Genomic DNA, 17,877 nt, shown 5'->3' on the forward strand with positions numbered 1-17,877 from the left:
ACCACCATCTAGCAAGAAGTACAGGAGCCTTGGATCCCACACCACCAGGTTCAGGAACAGTTACCCCCTTCAACCATCAGGCTCCTGAACCAACATGGATAATTTCGCCCACCCCAACACCGAACTGATTCCACAACTTTCAGATTCACTTTCAAGGATTCTAAACTTAGGTTCTCAGTATTTTTTAAAAATTTGCACAACTTGTCAACTTTTGCACATTGGTTGCTCGTCAGTCTTTGTTTATCTATAGTTTTTTTTCATAAATTGGATTTATTTTCCTTTAAATGCCTGCCAGGAAATGAACCTCAGAGTTGTATACGGTGGCTTGGACTTTCCTAGGAGTAGATAGTCTTGAGTATCCTCACTGAAGGCCAATCTGACTGAGCTGTTTAAAGACAGCTGAATCCCCAACATAGTGTTATTGTCAACCAAGGACACAGGACCTGTGACAACGTGGCACCCTCTCCCCCTGTCCCTCCACTCGACATGATCATGGCTGATCTCTGCTGGCCTCTGTTCTCGATCAGAAATAAAGACAAATTAGCTTTGACACATGCACGCCAGACACCAAAGAATACAGTGAACTGTGTTGTTTGTGTCAATGACCAACACTGTCTGAGGATTGTGCTGGGGGGGGGGTAGGGCACAAGTGTTGTCATGGTTCCCATGTCAGCGTAGCCTGCCCACAACTCACTAACCCTAACCTGTACATCTTTGGGATGTGGGAGGAAACCGGAGCACCCGGAGGAAACCCACGCGGTCACGGGGAGAATGTACAAACTCCTTACAGGCAGAGGCGGGAATTGAACACCGATCGGTGATGGTTGCCGCTGTAAAACGATTACACTAACCTCCAGGCTGCCGTGATGCCTAAATCTTTTCAAAAATGGGTTACTTCCTCTATAAACACCTCTAACGACCATGTCCAAGTTACAGAATTCCAGAGAATTACTGCTCCCTGTGAGATGAAATTCCAACACATCCCAGTCTTAAGTGACCACTCTCTCATTTTATAACTCTGTCTCCTCGATGGAGGTTCTCCCACTAATGGAAACATCTCAGAATCAGGGTCAGGTCTACTGACGTTGATAAAAATTGTAAAATTTATCATATCAAGCCCCTTCAGGATCTTATGTTTTAATGGGGTCCACCCTCATTTTCCTAAATTCCAGAGAACACGGGTCTAAGATCTTCTCCTCCTTTGCGGTGGGACACCCTCCCTTCCCACAAAGGAGCCTAATCAGCCTGCTGGAGGAACTCGGCAGGTCGAGCAGCATCTGTGGGGGGAAAGGAATTGCCGACATTTGGGCTCGAAGTGTCAACAGTTCACTTCCTTCCACAGATTCTGCCCGACCCGCCAAGATTTTGTTGCTCCAGGTTCCAGCATCTGCGGTCTCTTGCATCTCCCATTAGACCCAGGAATGTCTTCTGGACTAGCATTAACCATCTTAAGTCGAGGGACCAGAGCTGTTCCAAAACAGGACTGGGAACAACAGACGTTTATTCCAAGGAGATGTTGAAGATGTCAGCGATGATCTAGCACAGGGGTTCCCAACTTTTTAAAAAAATATCATTGACCCCTACCATGAACCGAGGAGGTGTGACCCCCAGGTTCAGGACCTCTATCTAGTGGAAGGACCAGAACCTTGTGGAAAGATGTCCCCCTCCTCAAGGACAGCACAGGAGTGAGTTGTTGTGGGATCGCACTATTCCCTCCACCCCCAGCACCCTCCAGTTACCTTGTCAATCTGGGAGAACTCAAGTCGCTCTGCTAAGGAACAGCTCCTGCCAATGGGACAGACGTTCAACATGCCGTTTCGAAACTCAATGAAGGTGCCCCTGCAACACAGTGGTTCACGTTACGTCTCCTTGGGGCATCGATGGAGGCTCTCTGCCTCACTGAGTCTAAGCCAGCCTTCCGACCAATCCCATCACTCCCATTCCCCCGCGCTTAGTATTGCCCTGGGCAGAGACGTGGGTTCGATCCTGACCTCGAGTGCTGTCTGCGTGGAGTTTGCATGCTCTGCCTGTGATTTCCCCCTGGGGCTCTGGCACACACTTATCAAAGATGCGAGTGCTGAACGGGACGCTGTAAGCTGTCCCTAGTGGGTGGCTGAGTGGTAGAATCTGGAGGTGGTGGGGGGGAGGGAGGAGTGGATCAGAGTGTGGGAAGAATAAAATGCAGGATTACCACAACAATTTACAGTACCAGCGACGCAGGTTCAATTCCCGCCACTGCCCCTCCATAGGCCTCAATATCTACTCTGTGCTGGTTTCCCAAAGCCCCTAGTCTTTCAAAAATGTATCTACCCCCACATTAAATATCCTCCCCCTCAATGATCCAGCCTCCACAACACTCTGAGGCAATTCCAGAGATGCACCACCTTCTATGGGGGAAAAAATATCAAGGCAGAGGGCAATGAATATTCTCACGTCCTCAGTATTATTTTTTTTTATTTGTATAGTTTGTCTTCTTTTGCACATCCATTGTTTGTTATTCTTTGTCTACTTATGTATAGATTTTCTTAAATTCTATTGTTTTTCTTTATTTCCTTTTAAATGCCTGCAAGGAAATGAATCTTAAGGTGATGTATACATACGTTGATAATAAATTTACTTTGAACTTGCTCCGTGAGCTAGGAAAGACTCAAGGGGCTGAAAGACCACTCTGTATATTGTAAGGATTTTTAAAATGTAATTTAATTTTATTTAGGGATACACTACTGTAACAGTAGTAGATGGCCCTTTGGCCCATCGAGCCCATGCCACCCATTTACACCCCTGTGACCAACTAACCTACTAACCTGTACGTCTTTGGAATGTGGGAGGTCACGGGGAAAACAGACAACGGCAGGAATTGAACCTGGGTCGCTGGGGCTGTAATAGGGTCATGAAAGCAAAAGCAGACTGCTGGAGGAACTCTGTGGCGACGGAGGGATGGTTGACATTTGAGGTCAGAACATTCGGCCGGCTGGAGTCGGGTCCATGGTTCTTCTAGCCCTTTGCAATTTACCCCCATTAATCCCCGAGCCACTCGCCGTCCCCCACTCTCCATCTACCCACCTTCTACTGTACAGCCCACATACTCAGGCTAGCAATTACCCCTCACCCCCCAGCCATGCCTGAGCCAGGCCCGGCAGGAGAAGGGCGGGTGCAGTCTCCTTACCTTTTGCGGGGTAGTCGGATGTCAGACATGTAGCTGAGGCAGAAGTTAATCAGCTCCTGGAGTAGCTCCTCACCCAGGTAGTTCTGGATGGCCTGAGGGGTAACAACAGAGCAGGGCGAGGGTGGGGGAGAGGGGACGAGGGAGATGTGGGTAAGGTACGGGAGAGGGGTAGGGAGGTGAGGGAGGCAAGAGCAAAATGGGATTTGTATTGAGAGCAGGAGAGGAGGGGGTGTGGGGAAGGCAGGAAGGGACATCGGTCGGTGGGGGGAGAGAAGAGAGAGGAGGGTCAGGGAAAGGTGGGCTTGGAACCAGAGAGGGTGACAGGTGGGAAGGAGGTGGTGAGGGGACAGCCCGGGGAGGATGAGGAAGGGGAGAGTGGTGGTGGGGATGGTAAGGAGGGGACGGGAGGGGGAACGAGACGGAATTGGATAGGATGGAGAGAAGGAGGAGGGTTGGAAGGGAGAGAAGAGGAGGGAAGAGGAAGGGGAGGGAGGAACAGAAGTGAAAGAGGAAAGGGACAGGCAGGAGTGGGAGGGGAGGAGGTGGGAAGGGACAGGGTAGGAAAAAGGAAGGGGAGGGATGCATCAATTAGCACAGGATGAACCAAGTCCGGCCTTGCTGAAAACTCACCACTTCACCTCCAACACGTTCCAACCTCCCAGTTTTCTGAATCTTTCCCAAGGACTCTGCACGTGGATGGAGATTGTCCCAAGTTTGGCTGCTCAGCCCTCTCACTCTGAACGACATCTACCTCTCCCCATTCCCAGATCCCTGCGCCCGGCTTTCCCGTCCAACCTTCTGCCCTCGACAGGATCAGAGATCGCCAGCTGACCAGAGGTCATGGGTTAAGGGTGAAAGGCCAAATGCTTAAGAGGGACAATGAGGGAAAATGTCTTCACTCAGAGGGTGGTGAAAGTTTTGGAATGATGTGTCTTTGATTTCAACATTTATGAAGAGTTTCATTAGGTACACGGATGGGAGGGGAACGGAGGGCTCTGGTCTGGGTACAAATCGATGGAAGTAAGCAGTTTAAATGGTTTGGCACAGACTAGATGGGCCAAAGGGCCTCCTTCAGTGCTGTAAGTTTTCTATGACTTGATGATGTCCTGGTGAAGTTGCTCCTGCCACCTGCAGAGATCCTTCATCTCCCTCTCCTTTCCTCCTCTCATGTCCCTAACTTCTTGTTTTCCCCACCCCATTTTCACTCTCTCCTCCCCCTCCCTCGTCTTCAGTTACCCACTAACTCCCCTCCAGCGTCTCAACCCTCTTTCAGTCATCAGGCGAAACTTCCACCATTCCAACCTTGATCATGTTCACAGCACCTGCAGACCATTTCGTTTTCCTCTGGCCCATACGTGACTCCAGCCCCATCGCCAAGGTTGCCTACAACTACTTAAATACAGGTGAAAATAGGAACAGTCGCACGTCGACGGCTGCCGGAACTCGATGACAGATGTGCCTCAGTCTACCTGATCTTCTAGTTGGATGCTGGATGAATGGGACCAGCACGTGAGCTCCATCACACCGCCTCAACTTTCTTAAACGTTTGCGTAGATTTGGCAAGTCACCAAAAACTTTGACAAACTTCTGTAGATGCACAGCAGAGAGTCTCCTAATCGGTTGAATCGCGGCCAGGTATGGAACCACCAATGCCCGGGGATGGAATAGTTTATAGGAAGAGGTGGAAACAGCCCAGTCCGTCACAGGCAAAGCCCTCCCCACCACTGACAAGGAGTGTTACTCAAGAACTCTTGTATCCCAAAGTTGTCCGGGTTGGAAGATTAATTGGACATTGAAAGTTGCCCGAGTGTGTAGATGAAGAGTAGAAACTGGACAGGGGAGGGGGGTGCTGGGATTATGGGAATCTGGGGAGAATAAGATGGGATTGGTAATAGGATGATCGTAACTACGTGGTTGACGGTTGGTGTGGACTCTGTGAGCCTGTAACCCTACTGAACAACCTCATGATTCTACCAGCAGCTTCACTCTCCCTAACTCTCCTCCACCAGCCTCCCCTCCATGGACCCTGTCAACATCTCCTGCTGCCCAAGTCAAGTAGCTAGAACAGTCTAAGGCCCCATCCACCCTGGACTATCTCTCCTCTCCACTCTCCCATACAAAAAGCCTGAAAGCGGCTAACATTAGGCTGGAGCACGGCTCCAACCCCAACCCCAATTAGATGCTGACCTTGGGTGCTGTCTATGTGGAGCTTGCATGCTTTCTCTGTGACTGCCCGAGTTCATGGAAGGGCCATGAGACTATTGAGCACACCTCTTGTGTGATAAAACAGACACTTGACCCTAGTGTAGCGTGTCACGGCCTTGAACCTTACTTCCTCTGTAAGTGGGAGGAGAAGATGGCAGTGCGACGCAGCTCTCTGGTGAAATGATATCGTTAAACAGGGGCCGTGGACAATTCTGATTTGATGGAGACAGCCGTGAAAGCACAGAGGAACATCTGGAGAAATTTCTGAAATGTCTGGTTCGCTGCTGTTGTTACTGCGCAATCCAGAATCTCCGGAGAGTAGGCCCCAAAATCCACGGCTTTGCCTGCTGCTGGCAACCGGGACTGAGATTGAAACGTTCAGCAGAGATGATGCTCAGTACTCAGTGTTGGAGGGCTGATCAGAGCTCGAAGTTTTCGGACGACTTGGAGTCGGACTGTGGTCAGGCATGGCAGGGAGAGTTTTCTTCCTTCTCCCGTCTGTGTGAGATGTGGGACATTTGAGAAACTTTGAACTTTTTTACTGTGCCATGGCCCGTTCTTCATCAAGTTATGGTATTGTTGCACTGTTGTAACTATATGTTATAATTATGTGGTGGTGTTAGTTTTTCAGTCTTGGTCTGTCCTGTGTTTCTGTGATATCACACCGGAGGAACATTGTATCATTTCTTAATGCATGCGTTACTAAATGACAATAAAAGAGGGCTGCGTGTCCTCATAATCTAAAAACTGTAATTTGTATTCTGCAAATGCTTTTCCCCCGTACAGTCTCGATGTACTGATGTGATGACACGTACAACAAAGTTTTTCCACTGAAACTCAGTACATGTGAGAATAATAAACCTCCCCCCCCCCCCCCCGGCCGTAAGAGAGGTCCCAGCTCCGCAGAAAAGCACTGCACCCTCCCCCCCCCCCGAGCCGCTCACCCACCTCCTTTGTGACGAACTTCCCGTCCCTGTACTGGACCGTCCCATTTTCAGCAAAGACGTAATCGAACTTCTGAACGACTGCAGTGGCAGAACAGAAGGGGAGAAGGGTGAGAACGGCGGGGCGGGAAGGAACAATGGACGTTCCGCCAGGGAGTGGGGAGCTCCTGCCTCTCTGAGTACTAACGGGATTGTCGGGAGGGATCTGTGGCGGCCCCACTGTCCGCGGTGGTTAACAGGCTTGTCTACTCACCCCCTTCCCCCACTTACAGCCAGCGCCTCACCTTCTTCTCCTTCCCCCAGTTGCTCTGCTATCTTGGCGTAATCTGAGCCTCCCACAACGCCAATCTTCACCTTCTTCCTCAGCCCCTGCAAAAACGCGTCCAGCTCAGGAGCGATTTTCTGCAAGCAGAGCGGGGAAGAGAGTGAGAACGGGGAATGGACCAGTGGAGGGACGGTGGGTGGAGGGGAGGAGGAGGTGAACTGGGGTGAGGAGGAAGTGCCTTGTATGGGGAATCTGGGGAGGAGGGGAACAGACTGGGGAGAATGCTTGTCGGACAAAGGTTTCTCTGCGAAACATAACCCCTCGGTCTCTGTTCCTGGGCTGGGGATTGCAGTCCAAGCCCCTGACCCAAGTGTTTATGTATGTGGGAGGAGGATTGGAAGGGGGAGTGAGGAGGGGGGAGGGGGAGAGGGGTGTGTGGGAGAGAGGAGCGATAGAGTAGGGTAGAGAGGAGAGAGGGGGGTAGATACAAGAGAGAGGGGAGGGAGGGCAGAAGGAGGGGAGGGGTGAGGAGCAATAGAGTGGGGTGGAGAGGGGGGTAGAGAGGAGAGAGGGGGTAGATATGAGAGAGGGGGAGGGAGGGCAGAGAGAGAGGGGGAGAGGGGGTGAAGGTGTGAGAGAGAGGGTGGGGGAGAGAGAGGGGGTGGGATAGAGGGTGGGGGAGAGAGGGTAGGGGAGAGAGGGTAGGGGAAGAGGGTGGGGGGAAGAGCGGAGGGGAGAAAGAGGGGAGGGAAGAGGGGAGGGGGAAGAGGGTAAGGGGGAAGAGGGTAAGGGGGAAGAGAGTAGGGGGGAAGAGAGTAGGGGGGAAGAGGGTGGGGGGAAGAAGGTAGGGGGAGAAGAGGGTTGGGGGGGAATGGATGGATTCCACAACCTACAGACTCATTTTCAAGGCCTCTATAACTCATGTTCTCTGATTTTTTTTAAAATTTTAAAATATTTATTTATCTATTTGTTTATGCATTTTATTGTTGTTTGTATTTGCTGTTTGTCTTCTTTTGCACAGTGGTTCTTTGTCAGTCTTTGTGTGTTGTTTCTCACCGACTCTCTTGTATTTCTTTGTCCTACTGTGAACACCTGCAAGAACAGGAACCTCAGGATGGTGTGTGCTGACATGTAAGCACTTTGACAATAAAGTTACCTTGAACTTTGAGAAGTGCTGACACCCCGTAGGGTGGGGCTAACCAGGGCTTGGAGAGCTGGACCACGAGGCCCAATGCCCCAGCTCCACCAGATCTTGTTCATGGGCTGTTGACCTGCAGGTTTTCAGGTTTAGGGAAGAAAACTCTTCCAGCCTTTCCAAGTACAGAGGATTGTGTCATGTTTACCAACACTAAACCATTTCCAGCTGCCTTGCAATCTGTTTACAACTCTGTAATACACTGCTTGTGCCCACATTGTCTAGGGCATCACGTATGGCACAGGAATAACGGCCAGGAACTCTAGGAGGCAGTGATCCAGCACGTTGGTGCTGTTTGATCAGCTAATTTTCCAAACTATTGGATGTCCCCCAAGAGATGTAATATTTTGACATGTTGCACTATTATTCATTTCCCAGTGAACTGGTCAAGTTGAAAAGTAGCACAAGGAACAGGGCTCTGAAGGGTTGGTTGAATGAAAACAGAGGGAATGGCGCCTGGTGATTGGGAATGGAGGCGCGGAGCATTAGGAAGAGAGCTTGTGGCGGATATTACCCGGTGTGCTGGTTGCCGAACCAGGTCTCTAATTGGTTGGATAGTAATTCTTCAGAGTGTTACTGGTTACACACTTAACTACTAGTGCAAGCACTCGAGTCAGGTCCGACGTGCTCCCAGTGGATTATTCCCAAAGTGGAGAACGCTTGCACTTGACTTTAGTTAATGTGGGGAGGCTGATGTCTGGGCAGCCCCCACTTGGCCTTTGACAGATCGGGGTCAGGGTCCAGTGACATGGAGCGCAAGGCAACTGGGGACCCTCTCTACTGCAGTCTTCCTCCACCTTCTCTGCCATTGTGATGTGCCTTCATCTTCCACCGGCTCCACCGTACTGAACTAATAGTGTGCTGTCCCAATCAACCTTTACTGCCCCCGCCCCCCCGGACCCCAGGAGGCATTGGTGGGGTGCAGGGATGAGGCGCATCACTTGCCCCCTTCACTTCACTGGACCTTCCCCTGTCCCTGCAGATAATGGTGCTTGGCTGGTCTTCAGGAGGTAAGGCGAGGGAAGTGGGCAAGATAACAGGTGTTGCCAGTGCAGGGAAGCGTCACAAACACAATTACCCGGGCACCGAAGTCTGGTGTTTACCGCAGACTGAGTCGCGGAGAAGCTGCAGTGTGACCTTGCGCAAGAGCAGAATTTCTCTGCCTCCTGCTCCTCTCCCCTGAGTCTGACCTCATAAAATCAGAGGTGCAATTTTATTCTCTCTCTCCCCCCCTCCCTCTCTATTCTAACTCTTCTTCTCTGTGTCCATCTCGTCTCTTTCCTCTCTCTGCCCCTCCCGCTTCCCTGATATCTGTCTTCACTCAAAGAATCACATTTATTATCACTGACACATGACGTGCCATTCGTAGCTGTTGCCGAGTTCCTCCAGCATCTGCAGACTCTCTTGTGTTCATGATCTGAAATTCGTTCTTTCGCAACAGCATTACAATGCAAAGCCATAGCTATCTTTAAATTACAAAAATAAAGAGTACAAAAAAATGAGGGAGGGGTCATGGGTTCATGAATCATTCAGAAACCTTTCCCCTTCTTTCAGAGTGATTGTGCTTTTCTCTCTCAGCCACACACTCACTATCATATAACTATATAACAATTACAGCACGGAAACAGGCCATCTCGGCCCTTCTAGTCTGTGCCGAACTCTTACTCTCACCTAGTCCCACTGACCTGCACTCAGCCCATAACCCTCTATTCCTGTCCTGTCCATATATCTATCCAATTTAACTTTAAACGACAACATCGAACCTGCCTCAACCACTTCTGCTGGAAGCTCGTTCCACACAGCTACCACTCTCTGAGTAAAGAAGTTCCCCCTCGTGTTACCCCTAAACTTTTGCCTTTTAACTCCCTGTAACTATCCTTCCACTCCGACCCATTTACTCCATCCCACTGAGTTTTCTTCCTCTTGCCCCCCCACTCCATCCCCTTTGTCGTCACCCCTCCCTCCCTCCATATTTACAACACAAGGCTCACTCGATGAGCCTGCTGCAAACCTGTCCCATTCACCCACAATGCCTTCGATATCAGTACAGTGGATTCCTTACCCTGAACATAATCAGAATCAGGTTTATTATCACTGGCATGTGTCATGAAATTTGTCAACTTAGCAGCAGCAGTTCAATGCAATACATGATATAGAAGGAAAAAAACAAAATAATAAATAAGTAAATCAATTACAGTATATGTATATTGAATAGATTAAAAATCGTGCAAAAAAACAGAAATAATACATATTTAAAAAGTGAGGTAGTGTCCAAAGGTTCAATGTCCATTTAGGAATTGGATGGTAGAGGGGAAGAAGCTGTTCCTGAATCTCTGAGTGTGTGTCTTCAGGCTTCTGTACCTCCTACCTGATGGTAACAGTGAGAAAAAGGCATGTCTTGGGTGCTGGAGATCCTTAATAATGGACGCTGTCTCTCTGAGACACCGCTCCTTGAAGATGCCCTGGGTACTTTGTAGGCTAGTAGCCAAGATGGAACCGACTAAATTTACAACCCTCTTTCGGTCCTGTGCAGTAGCCCCCCACCCCATACTAGCCAGTGTTGCAGCTTGTCAAAATGCTCTCCATGGTACATCTATAGAAGTTTTTGAGTGTATTTGTTGACATACCAAATCTCTTCAAACTCCTAAGGAAGTATAGCCATTGTCTTGTCTTCTTTATAACTGCATCTATATGTTGGGACCAGGTTAGATTCTCAGATATTTTGACACCCAGGAAGTTGAAGCTTCTCACTCTCTCCATTTATGATCCCTCTATGACGATTGGTATGTGTTCCTTTGTCTTACCCTTCCTGAAGTCCACAATCAGCTCTTTCATCTTACTGACATCGAGTGCCAGATTGTTGCTGCGACACCACTCCACTAGTTGGCATATCTCACTCCTGTACGCCTCCTTGTCACCATCTGAGATTCTACCAGCAATGGTTATATCATCAGCAAATTTATAGTTGGTATTTGAGCTATGCCTAGCCACACAGTCATGTGTATATAGAGAGTAGAGCAGTGGCTAAGCACACACGCCTGAGGTGCACCAGTGTTGATTGTCAGTGAGGAGGAGATGTTATCACCGTTCTGCACAGATTGTGGTCTTCCAGTTAGGAAGTTGAGGATCCAATTGCAGAGGGAGGTACAGAGGCCCAGGTTCTGCAACTTCTCATTTGGAATTGTGGGAATGATGGTATTAAGTGCTGAACTATAGTTGATAAACAGCATGCTGACATAGGTGTTTGTGTTGTCCAGGTGGTCTTAAGCCATATGAAGAGCCATTGAGATTGTGTCTGTCATTGACCTATTGTGGCAATAGGCAAATTGCAATGGGTCCAGGTCCTTGCTGAGTCTAGTTAAGGCCAACCTCTCAAAGTATTTCATCACTGTAGATATGAGTGCTACCAGGCAATAGTCATTAAGGCAGCTCACATTTTTTTTTTAGGCACTGGTATAATTGTTGCCTTTTTGAAGCAAGTGGGAAATTCCACCCATAGCAGAAAGAGGTTGAAAATGTCCTCGAATACTTCCGCCAGTTGGTTGGCACAGGTTTTCAGAGGCTTACCAGGTACTCCATCGGGACCTTCCGCTTTGCAAGGGTTCACTTTCTTCAAAGACAGCCCAAAATCGGCCTCTGAGACAGAGATCACAGCGTGATCAGGTGCAGGAGGGATCTTCACCACTGAGTCTCCCTTTCAAAGCCGGCATAGAAGACGTTGAGTTCACCTGGTAGTGAAGCATCGCTGCCATTCATGTTACTGGGTTTTGCTTTGCAGGAAGTAATGTCTTGCAAACCCTTCCAGAGTTGTCGTACATCCGAAGTCGCCTCCAACCTCGTTCAAAATTGTCTCTTCGCCCTTGAAATAGCCCTTCGTAAATCATACCTGGTTTTCTGGATCGCCAGACTTGAATGCCACGGGTCTAGCCTTCAGCAGACGACGTATCTCCTGGTTCATCCATAGCTTACCAGATGGGGGAAGAAACCTGGAAAATCCTCTGTTCTAATGTAGTCTACCAGGAGACTACATTAACCCTGACATTGTAACCTTGTGATCCTCAGCCAGACCAGCACCAGGGTACACTTCCTGTAGATGCTGGTTAGAGCAATTACTTGACTCCTATGGCAACCCATACATAATTTATACCAATATTGCTGCCTTCCCCAGCATCGGTACGTGAAGTACTTTACAAGTTCCATATAGACACAGAAGGTCCAAAGCGTCTATGCTGGTTCATAGGACAATCCTATTCCTCATTCATTTTCCCTGAAACCTATTCTCACCCCATTCCTCTCAACTCCCCCAGATTCTCGTTGCGTGAATAAAGTCACCAGAGAAAATGACTGTTAGATACAAAGCAGCTTCTTTATTCAACTAAGTAAGGTACGGCGGGCATCATATGGAGATGCTTTCGGTCGAAAGGTCTGCTGGCCCAACATGGGCTCCATATTTTATGTGCCAAACATCAAAGGACAACTCCATATTCACAGTATACAGACAATGTTTTCTTTGAAACTGCATACAATCTTCACACCTCCTGATTCACATCCACACCACATACTGTACATCCAAACGAGTTTGAATCAGCATTCTCTGGACTAGGATTCACAGTTCTGAGGAACTCATTGTTCAGAGCTGCACTCCAAATTAAATCCACAATCCATATTCAGATCTGAAGACTGGTAGCCAAAGTCGATTGCTAAACGTACATGTCCTAAACCCACCTATAACAATTCCCCACACTAGGGGCAAGTTACAATAACCAATTAACTCACTAACCCACACTCCTATCTGGGATCCCAATAGGTTCTCTTGTTTCCTCAGGGAGTATGAGTGATCTCTACACAGAGAGTGCCAGAGGTCAGGATTGAGCCTGGGATGCTGGTGCTGCAAGGCAGCCGTTCTACCAGCTTTGCCACCGCGTGCATAATCCACACGTTTCTTATTTTGAGGCTTTGAGCGAACTGTCAGGCGACAGCCTGAATTGGTATGGCTTTATTATTGGCACATTTTTATTTATGAGCTGGGCTGCCCAGCGATCCCCAATTTAACCACGAGACAATTTACAATGACTAATTAACCTGCCCACTGGTACGTCCAGCTACGACTGTGGGAGGGAATCAGAGCACCCGGAGGAAACCCACGCATTCACAGGGAGAACGTATAAATCCTTACCGGCAGTGGCGGGAATTTGACCCTGGTTGCCCGTACTATAAAGCGTTGCGCTAACCACTAAGCTACTGTACCAAGATCAGTGAAAAGCTCGTCTTGCATACTGACCATCAAATCATTTACACAGTGCACTGAGGCAGAACAAGGTAAAACAAAACCAGGATTAGATTTATTATCACCGACTTTGGTCATGAAATTTGATGTTTTATGTTACAATAAAAAATAAATAGTGCAAAAGAGGAATTAATTTGATGAACTGTTGAGAAATCTGATGGTGGAGGGAAAGAAGCTGTTCCTAAGGCATTGAGTGTGGGACTTCAGGCTCTTGTACTTCTGCCCTGAACCAATCAGAATGTAGGATGAAGTGGAAACAGCTACAGAGAAGGTTCAGGTAAACAATGATGTGCAAAATAATAAATGAGGTAGATTGTGTGGTCAAAACTCCATAGTCTTACACATGAGGTCCATTTGGGAGTCTGATAATAACAAGAGGTCCGTTCAAGAAACTGGCAGTCTACCCCTGGCCTCCTTCACTCACCATCAAGGTGTCCTCACTCTGGTCTAACCAATGAGGCTCTCCGTCGGTTGGGGTTGACCATGAACGTGGCACCCCAGCTGTCTATGTGATACAGAAGCCTGGGCAGTAGGATATGCAGAGCAAGCTGTTGCCCATGCAGCAAACTCCCCCTCTCTGTGTGCATGGAGTCGGAGGAGGTAGCCGAGCTACTAGGTTTACAAGGATGCTGCCTGGATTGGAGAGCATGCCTTATGAGAATGGGTTGAGTGAAGTTGGCTTTTTCTCCTTGGAGTGACAGAGGATGAAAGGTGACCTGATAGACGTGTATAAGATGATGAGGGGCATTGATCGTGTGGATAGCCAGAGGCTTTTTCCCAGGGCTGAAATGGCTAACACGAGGGGGCATAGTTTTAAGGTGCTTGGAAATAGGTACAAGGGGTATGTCAGAGGTAAGTTTTTCACAGAGAGTGGTGGGTACGTGGAATTCACTGCCAGCGACGGTGGTAGAGGTGGATACAATAGGGTCTTTTAAGAGACTCTTAGATAGGTACATGGCGCTTAGAAACATAGAGAGATAGGGAAATTCCAGGCAATTTCTAGAGTAGGCTATATGATAGGCACAACATTGTGGGCCGAAGGGCCTGTAACGTGCTGTAGATTTCTATGTACTGTTCTCCATGCATCTGATGAACCCAAGAGAACGGCAGAGACCGATACAGTTTGGCACCAGTGGTGTCGCAGGAGTCGCCGGAGTCGCCAGTCAGCATTAGACTCAACGTTGGACTGCCTTAGGGACGCCAGCTCCCGATTTTTCCCTCGGGATTTACTCCCAAAGCCTTCCCCATGAGTGGGTATAGCCACAAGGCAGTGAAGGTTTGAGACCAGAGTCTTCCTTCTCCTAGATGAGCTGCCAACCACGGCTGACGAGCCCCGTCTGCCCGAAGGTGCCTTAGCTCCTTCTCCTGTCAGTAGAAACTGTTCTGTGAGCCACATTTGAAGGACAGGAGCTGGACTTGGATGTCAGAGGCTATTTGAGTCACGTCATTGCGAGCATTTAATAGGTAGTGGGAACTCAGCCCATTACTATCCCCTGGTCATAATAACTTTAAGGAAACATCTAACCAATGACTCACTCAACGACAACATGGACTCCTCACTTTGTCAGTGATCAATGAAGCCGAGCCCATGGCAGACGGTGACTTGTACCGAGGTATACACATCAAAACATCCCATGCGAGTACCCTGGTCAAACTTCCACACTGGGACACAGAAGTTGAAAGTTGGCGAGTGGTTGGTGGGGGGGGGGGCGGTAATTTGTTTAAAAAAATTTGGCCAAATGATGGGGGACATGTTTGGGAGGGGGATAGGTATTGGGGGAGAAGAGAACGAGTTTGTGGGGAACTCGGAGGAAAATAGTAAAGTTTACGAGGGACGGTTCAGACGGGAGCAATGGACAGCGGTGAGGTCAGGTTAGCAACCGATGACGAAGGATAAGAATTCTAACCTCGTCCTAAGTGTCTGTGTCGCCCGGTGGTGGGAGAGCGGGACACACAAAACGCTGGAGGAACTCAGCAGACCAGGTAGAAAACGTACACAGTCGGCGTTTCTTGCCGAGACCTTTCATCAGGACTGGAAAGAGTTCCCCCGGCGTTTTGTGTGTGTTGCTTTGGATTTCCAGCATCTGCAGATTTTCTGGTGTATGGCAGAGTGGGGCTGGGTGTGAATCGGTACACAGGACGAACTGACTCGGTGGAAGACCAGAGGCCGGATCCGAACAGAATACCTGGGCTGATATAGTGAACCTCTTCCCGCGGTTCCGTCTTGCGCTGCAGCGTGAAACCCTACTCGGTCTCTCCCAGCGGCCGCCGCAGCCACGATGCTTACCTGCCGGGCCGGGGTGAGGGTCCCGTCCACGTCGAAGAGGCAGAGGGTGTAGGGGTCGAGCCGGTTCTCAGCCATGCCTCCGCCGCCGCATGAGTCCGGAGCGGTGATAGCAACAGCACAAGAAGAGGATTCTCCCCACTGACGAGCTCGGTCACATGTCCCGCGGGGAAGTGGTTTACAGACACGCAGGAGGCGGAGAGAGTGAGTCGGCGGGACGCTCCTGCGAACTGGTGAGAGCAGGGCAGGGTAGGGCTGGCGACCCAGCATTGCCCACCAGACCGCTTTGTCATCAGCTTGGGTCCTGACCACATTACGTTTTGCAGCCACGGCGCTGTACAGCAGGGGAGGCCGCTCGGCCCACCGCGTTCCTGCCGACCTTCTTGCTAAATTCCCTTGCCAGCATTAATTCCCCATCCAAGTGCTTGTCCTGATGCCCTTCAAAATGTAGCTACTGTGCTCGTCTCTTCCACCTGACCTGCTCATTCTGGATCGACACACACACACAATGCCGGAGGAACTCAGCAGGACAGGCAGGGAAATAAACAGTCGCCGTTTCGGGTCGAGACCCTTCATCAGGACTGGAAAGGAAGGAGGCAGAACCCTCCCCGCCTCACCGAGTTTCATCTGTCATCTGTCGGCATGCACTCCTGCCACCCACCGCACCTTCTAATTCCGGCGTTTACACATCTCTGACTACCCTTGAGAAGAGGCTGGTGGTGACAGTATTCCCTCTGCACAGTTATGGAGTGAATTCTGGGATTCACTGGCTGCGGGAATATTCCGATATTCCAGCACCCTAGTCTCCAGTGATCCCGGCCTGGCTGCTTTTCTAGATCATTGAATGTCACTCCCGTTAATCTACCCCTGCTCAAGTTTAATTCATTTATTTTCCAGTGAGACGGTTAATTATTTTTTGCTCTCTATTCTAAACCCACCCGTGAAACAAGAAGCCATTAGACGCCAGAAACAATGAGTGTAAAGCCTTCCCTTAGTAGGTGAACAACTTCCGGGTTGTAGCAATGAGTGGCTGGTTGCTCTGCCCGAATGTGGAATGTGCTGTCAGCTGGGTGTAATACACAAACCCAACTCAAGCTGTTCACACTGTGCAAGAGTGGGTTTAACCTGGGCTTAACTTTAAAAGTTAACCTAAATCAAAAATAGATCGAATCTTCAAAGCAACTGTGACTCAGCTACTGATGTTCTCGGAGTTCAGGGTCGCTGGGTTCAAAGTCTGCTCCACAAGCAGATGCCGTCACTCGTACAGCATTGAGTGGGTTCTGCACCGTCGGATGGGATGTTAGAATGAGGCCGATCTGTCCTCTCAAGTGGAACTAAAAGATGTCATGGTGCTATTTTCAGAGGTGTGATGCATTCCTGTCTTCAGATAAGCGCCAGAGATTTTCTGACCTTTGTCACACTGCTGACTCAGATTCCATGTTGTTATTACATCTGCTCGTTAATGCAATTATCTAATCAGCCAATCATCTGACAGCAACACAATGCATAAAAACATGCAGACATGGTCAAGATGTTTAGACTAAACATCAGAATGGGGAAGAAATGTGATCTAAGTGACTATGACCGTGGAATTATTGTTGGCGCTTGAGTATCTGCGAATCTGCTGATCTCCTGGAGTTTTCACACACAACAGTTTCTAGAGTTTGCACAGAATGGTGCGAAAAACAACAAAAAAAAATCCAGTGAATGGCAGTTCTGTGGGTAGAAATGCCTTGTTAATGAGAGATCAGAGGAGAATTGCCTCCCATCTCGTCTCCAGGCTTCAGCAAACACACCATTGCGTTAACGATCACTGCCCTCTGCAGGTTGTTTCTGGAGAACCATCACCTAACTTCTCTGCTGAAAAGCTTGATAACTCTCTCACCTGGACACCCTCACTAGTAGGAGAAACCTCTTTATACCAGTACTTAAAATAATCCCTTACTGTTTAATATTGCAGGAAATCCAAACCCAGGCTACAGAACATGACCAATGGAGCCTGCAGAATTCCTCTGCCTTCCTTCCATATTCCATCTAGGGCTCAGCCCTTGGATCTATACTCCAGAGGTGGCCAAAGGCTTTCTGCAGTTGAAACAAAACTCCCCGTTCACACAAGCAGAAGAAAAAGTACACCACTGGCCCATCAGATTGTCATTGTCTTGCCCTCTAATTAGAAAGGATACCATGCTTTGATGTTTTGTACATGCATATTTAAATCTGAACTGTCTTGCTGGTCTATACTTTACTGTCCTAATATTTGCCTTTCTTCAAGTTTAGTAGCCAAAACTTTGACCAAGGGTTTAATCACCAATAGGGCAAATCTGCCTGCCTTGAGCTTAATGGTTTGCCCCGGCTCTTGCCAATGCTTTCTACTGGCTAGAGACAGGACAGGGCCTCTTCCAGAAGTGTGACCTGCTGCATGAACTGCATTGACACATAATGTGGTCTCAACCCTCCCAGCTCATTAGCCATCAATGTTTGTGAACATTATTTTTTAACGAACATTCAAAATCACCTGGAACCTGTTAGAA

The 17,877-nt window shown here is 48.9% G+C and overlaps 1 protein-coding gene across 1 annotated transcript in view; it reads right to left on the reverse strand.

The window, feature by feature from the left end:
* The window catches only part of LOC134354037 (phosphomannomutase 1-like), a 28,913-nt gene extending 11,050 nt beyond the window's left edge, over positions 1-17,863 (reverse strand). The window contains 6 exon segments of the mRNA XM_063062716.1: positions 1,740-1,839; positions 3,167-3,258; positions 6,320-6,396; positions 6,600-6,717; positions 15,350-15,591; positions 15,594-17,863. Coding sequence (XP_062918786.1) covers positions 1,740-1,839; positions 3,167-3,258; positions 6,320-6,396; positions 6,600-6,717; positions 15,350-15,591; positions 15,594-15,660 — 696 coding nt within the window. The 5' untranslated portion in view covers positions 15,661-17,863.
* Positions 17,864-17,877: the final 14 nt, after the last annotated feature.

Source organism: Mobula hypostoma, chromosome 11 (assembly GCF_963921235.1).
Source record: "Mobula hypostoma chromosome 11, sMobHyp1.1, whole genome shotgun sequence".
NCBI classification, from domain to species: domain Eukaryota; kingdom Metazoa; phylum Chordata; class Chondrichthyes; order Myliobatiformes; family Myliobatidae; genus Mobula; species Mobula hypostoma.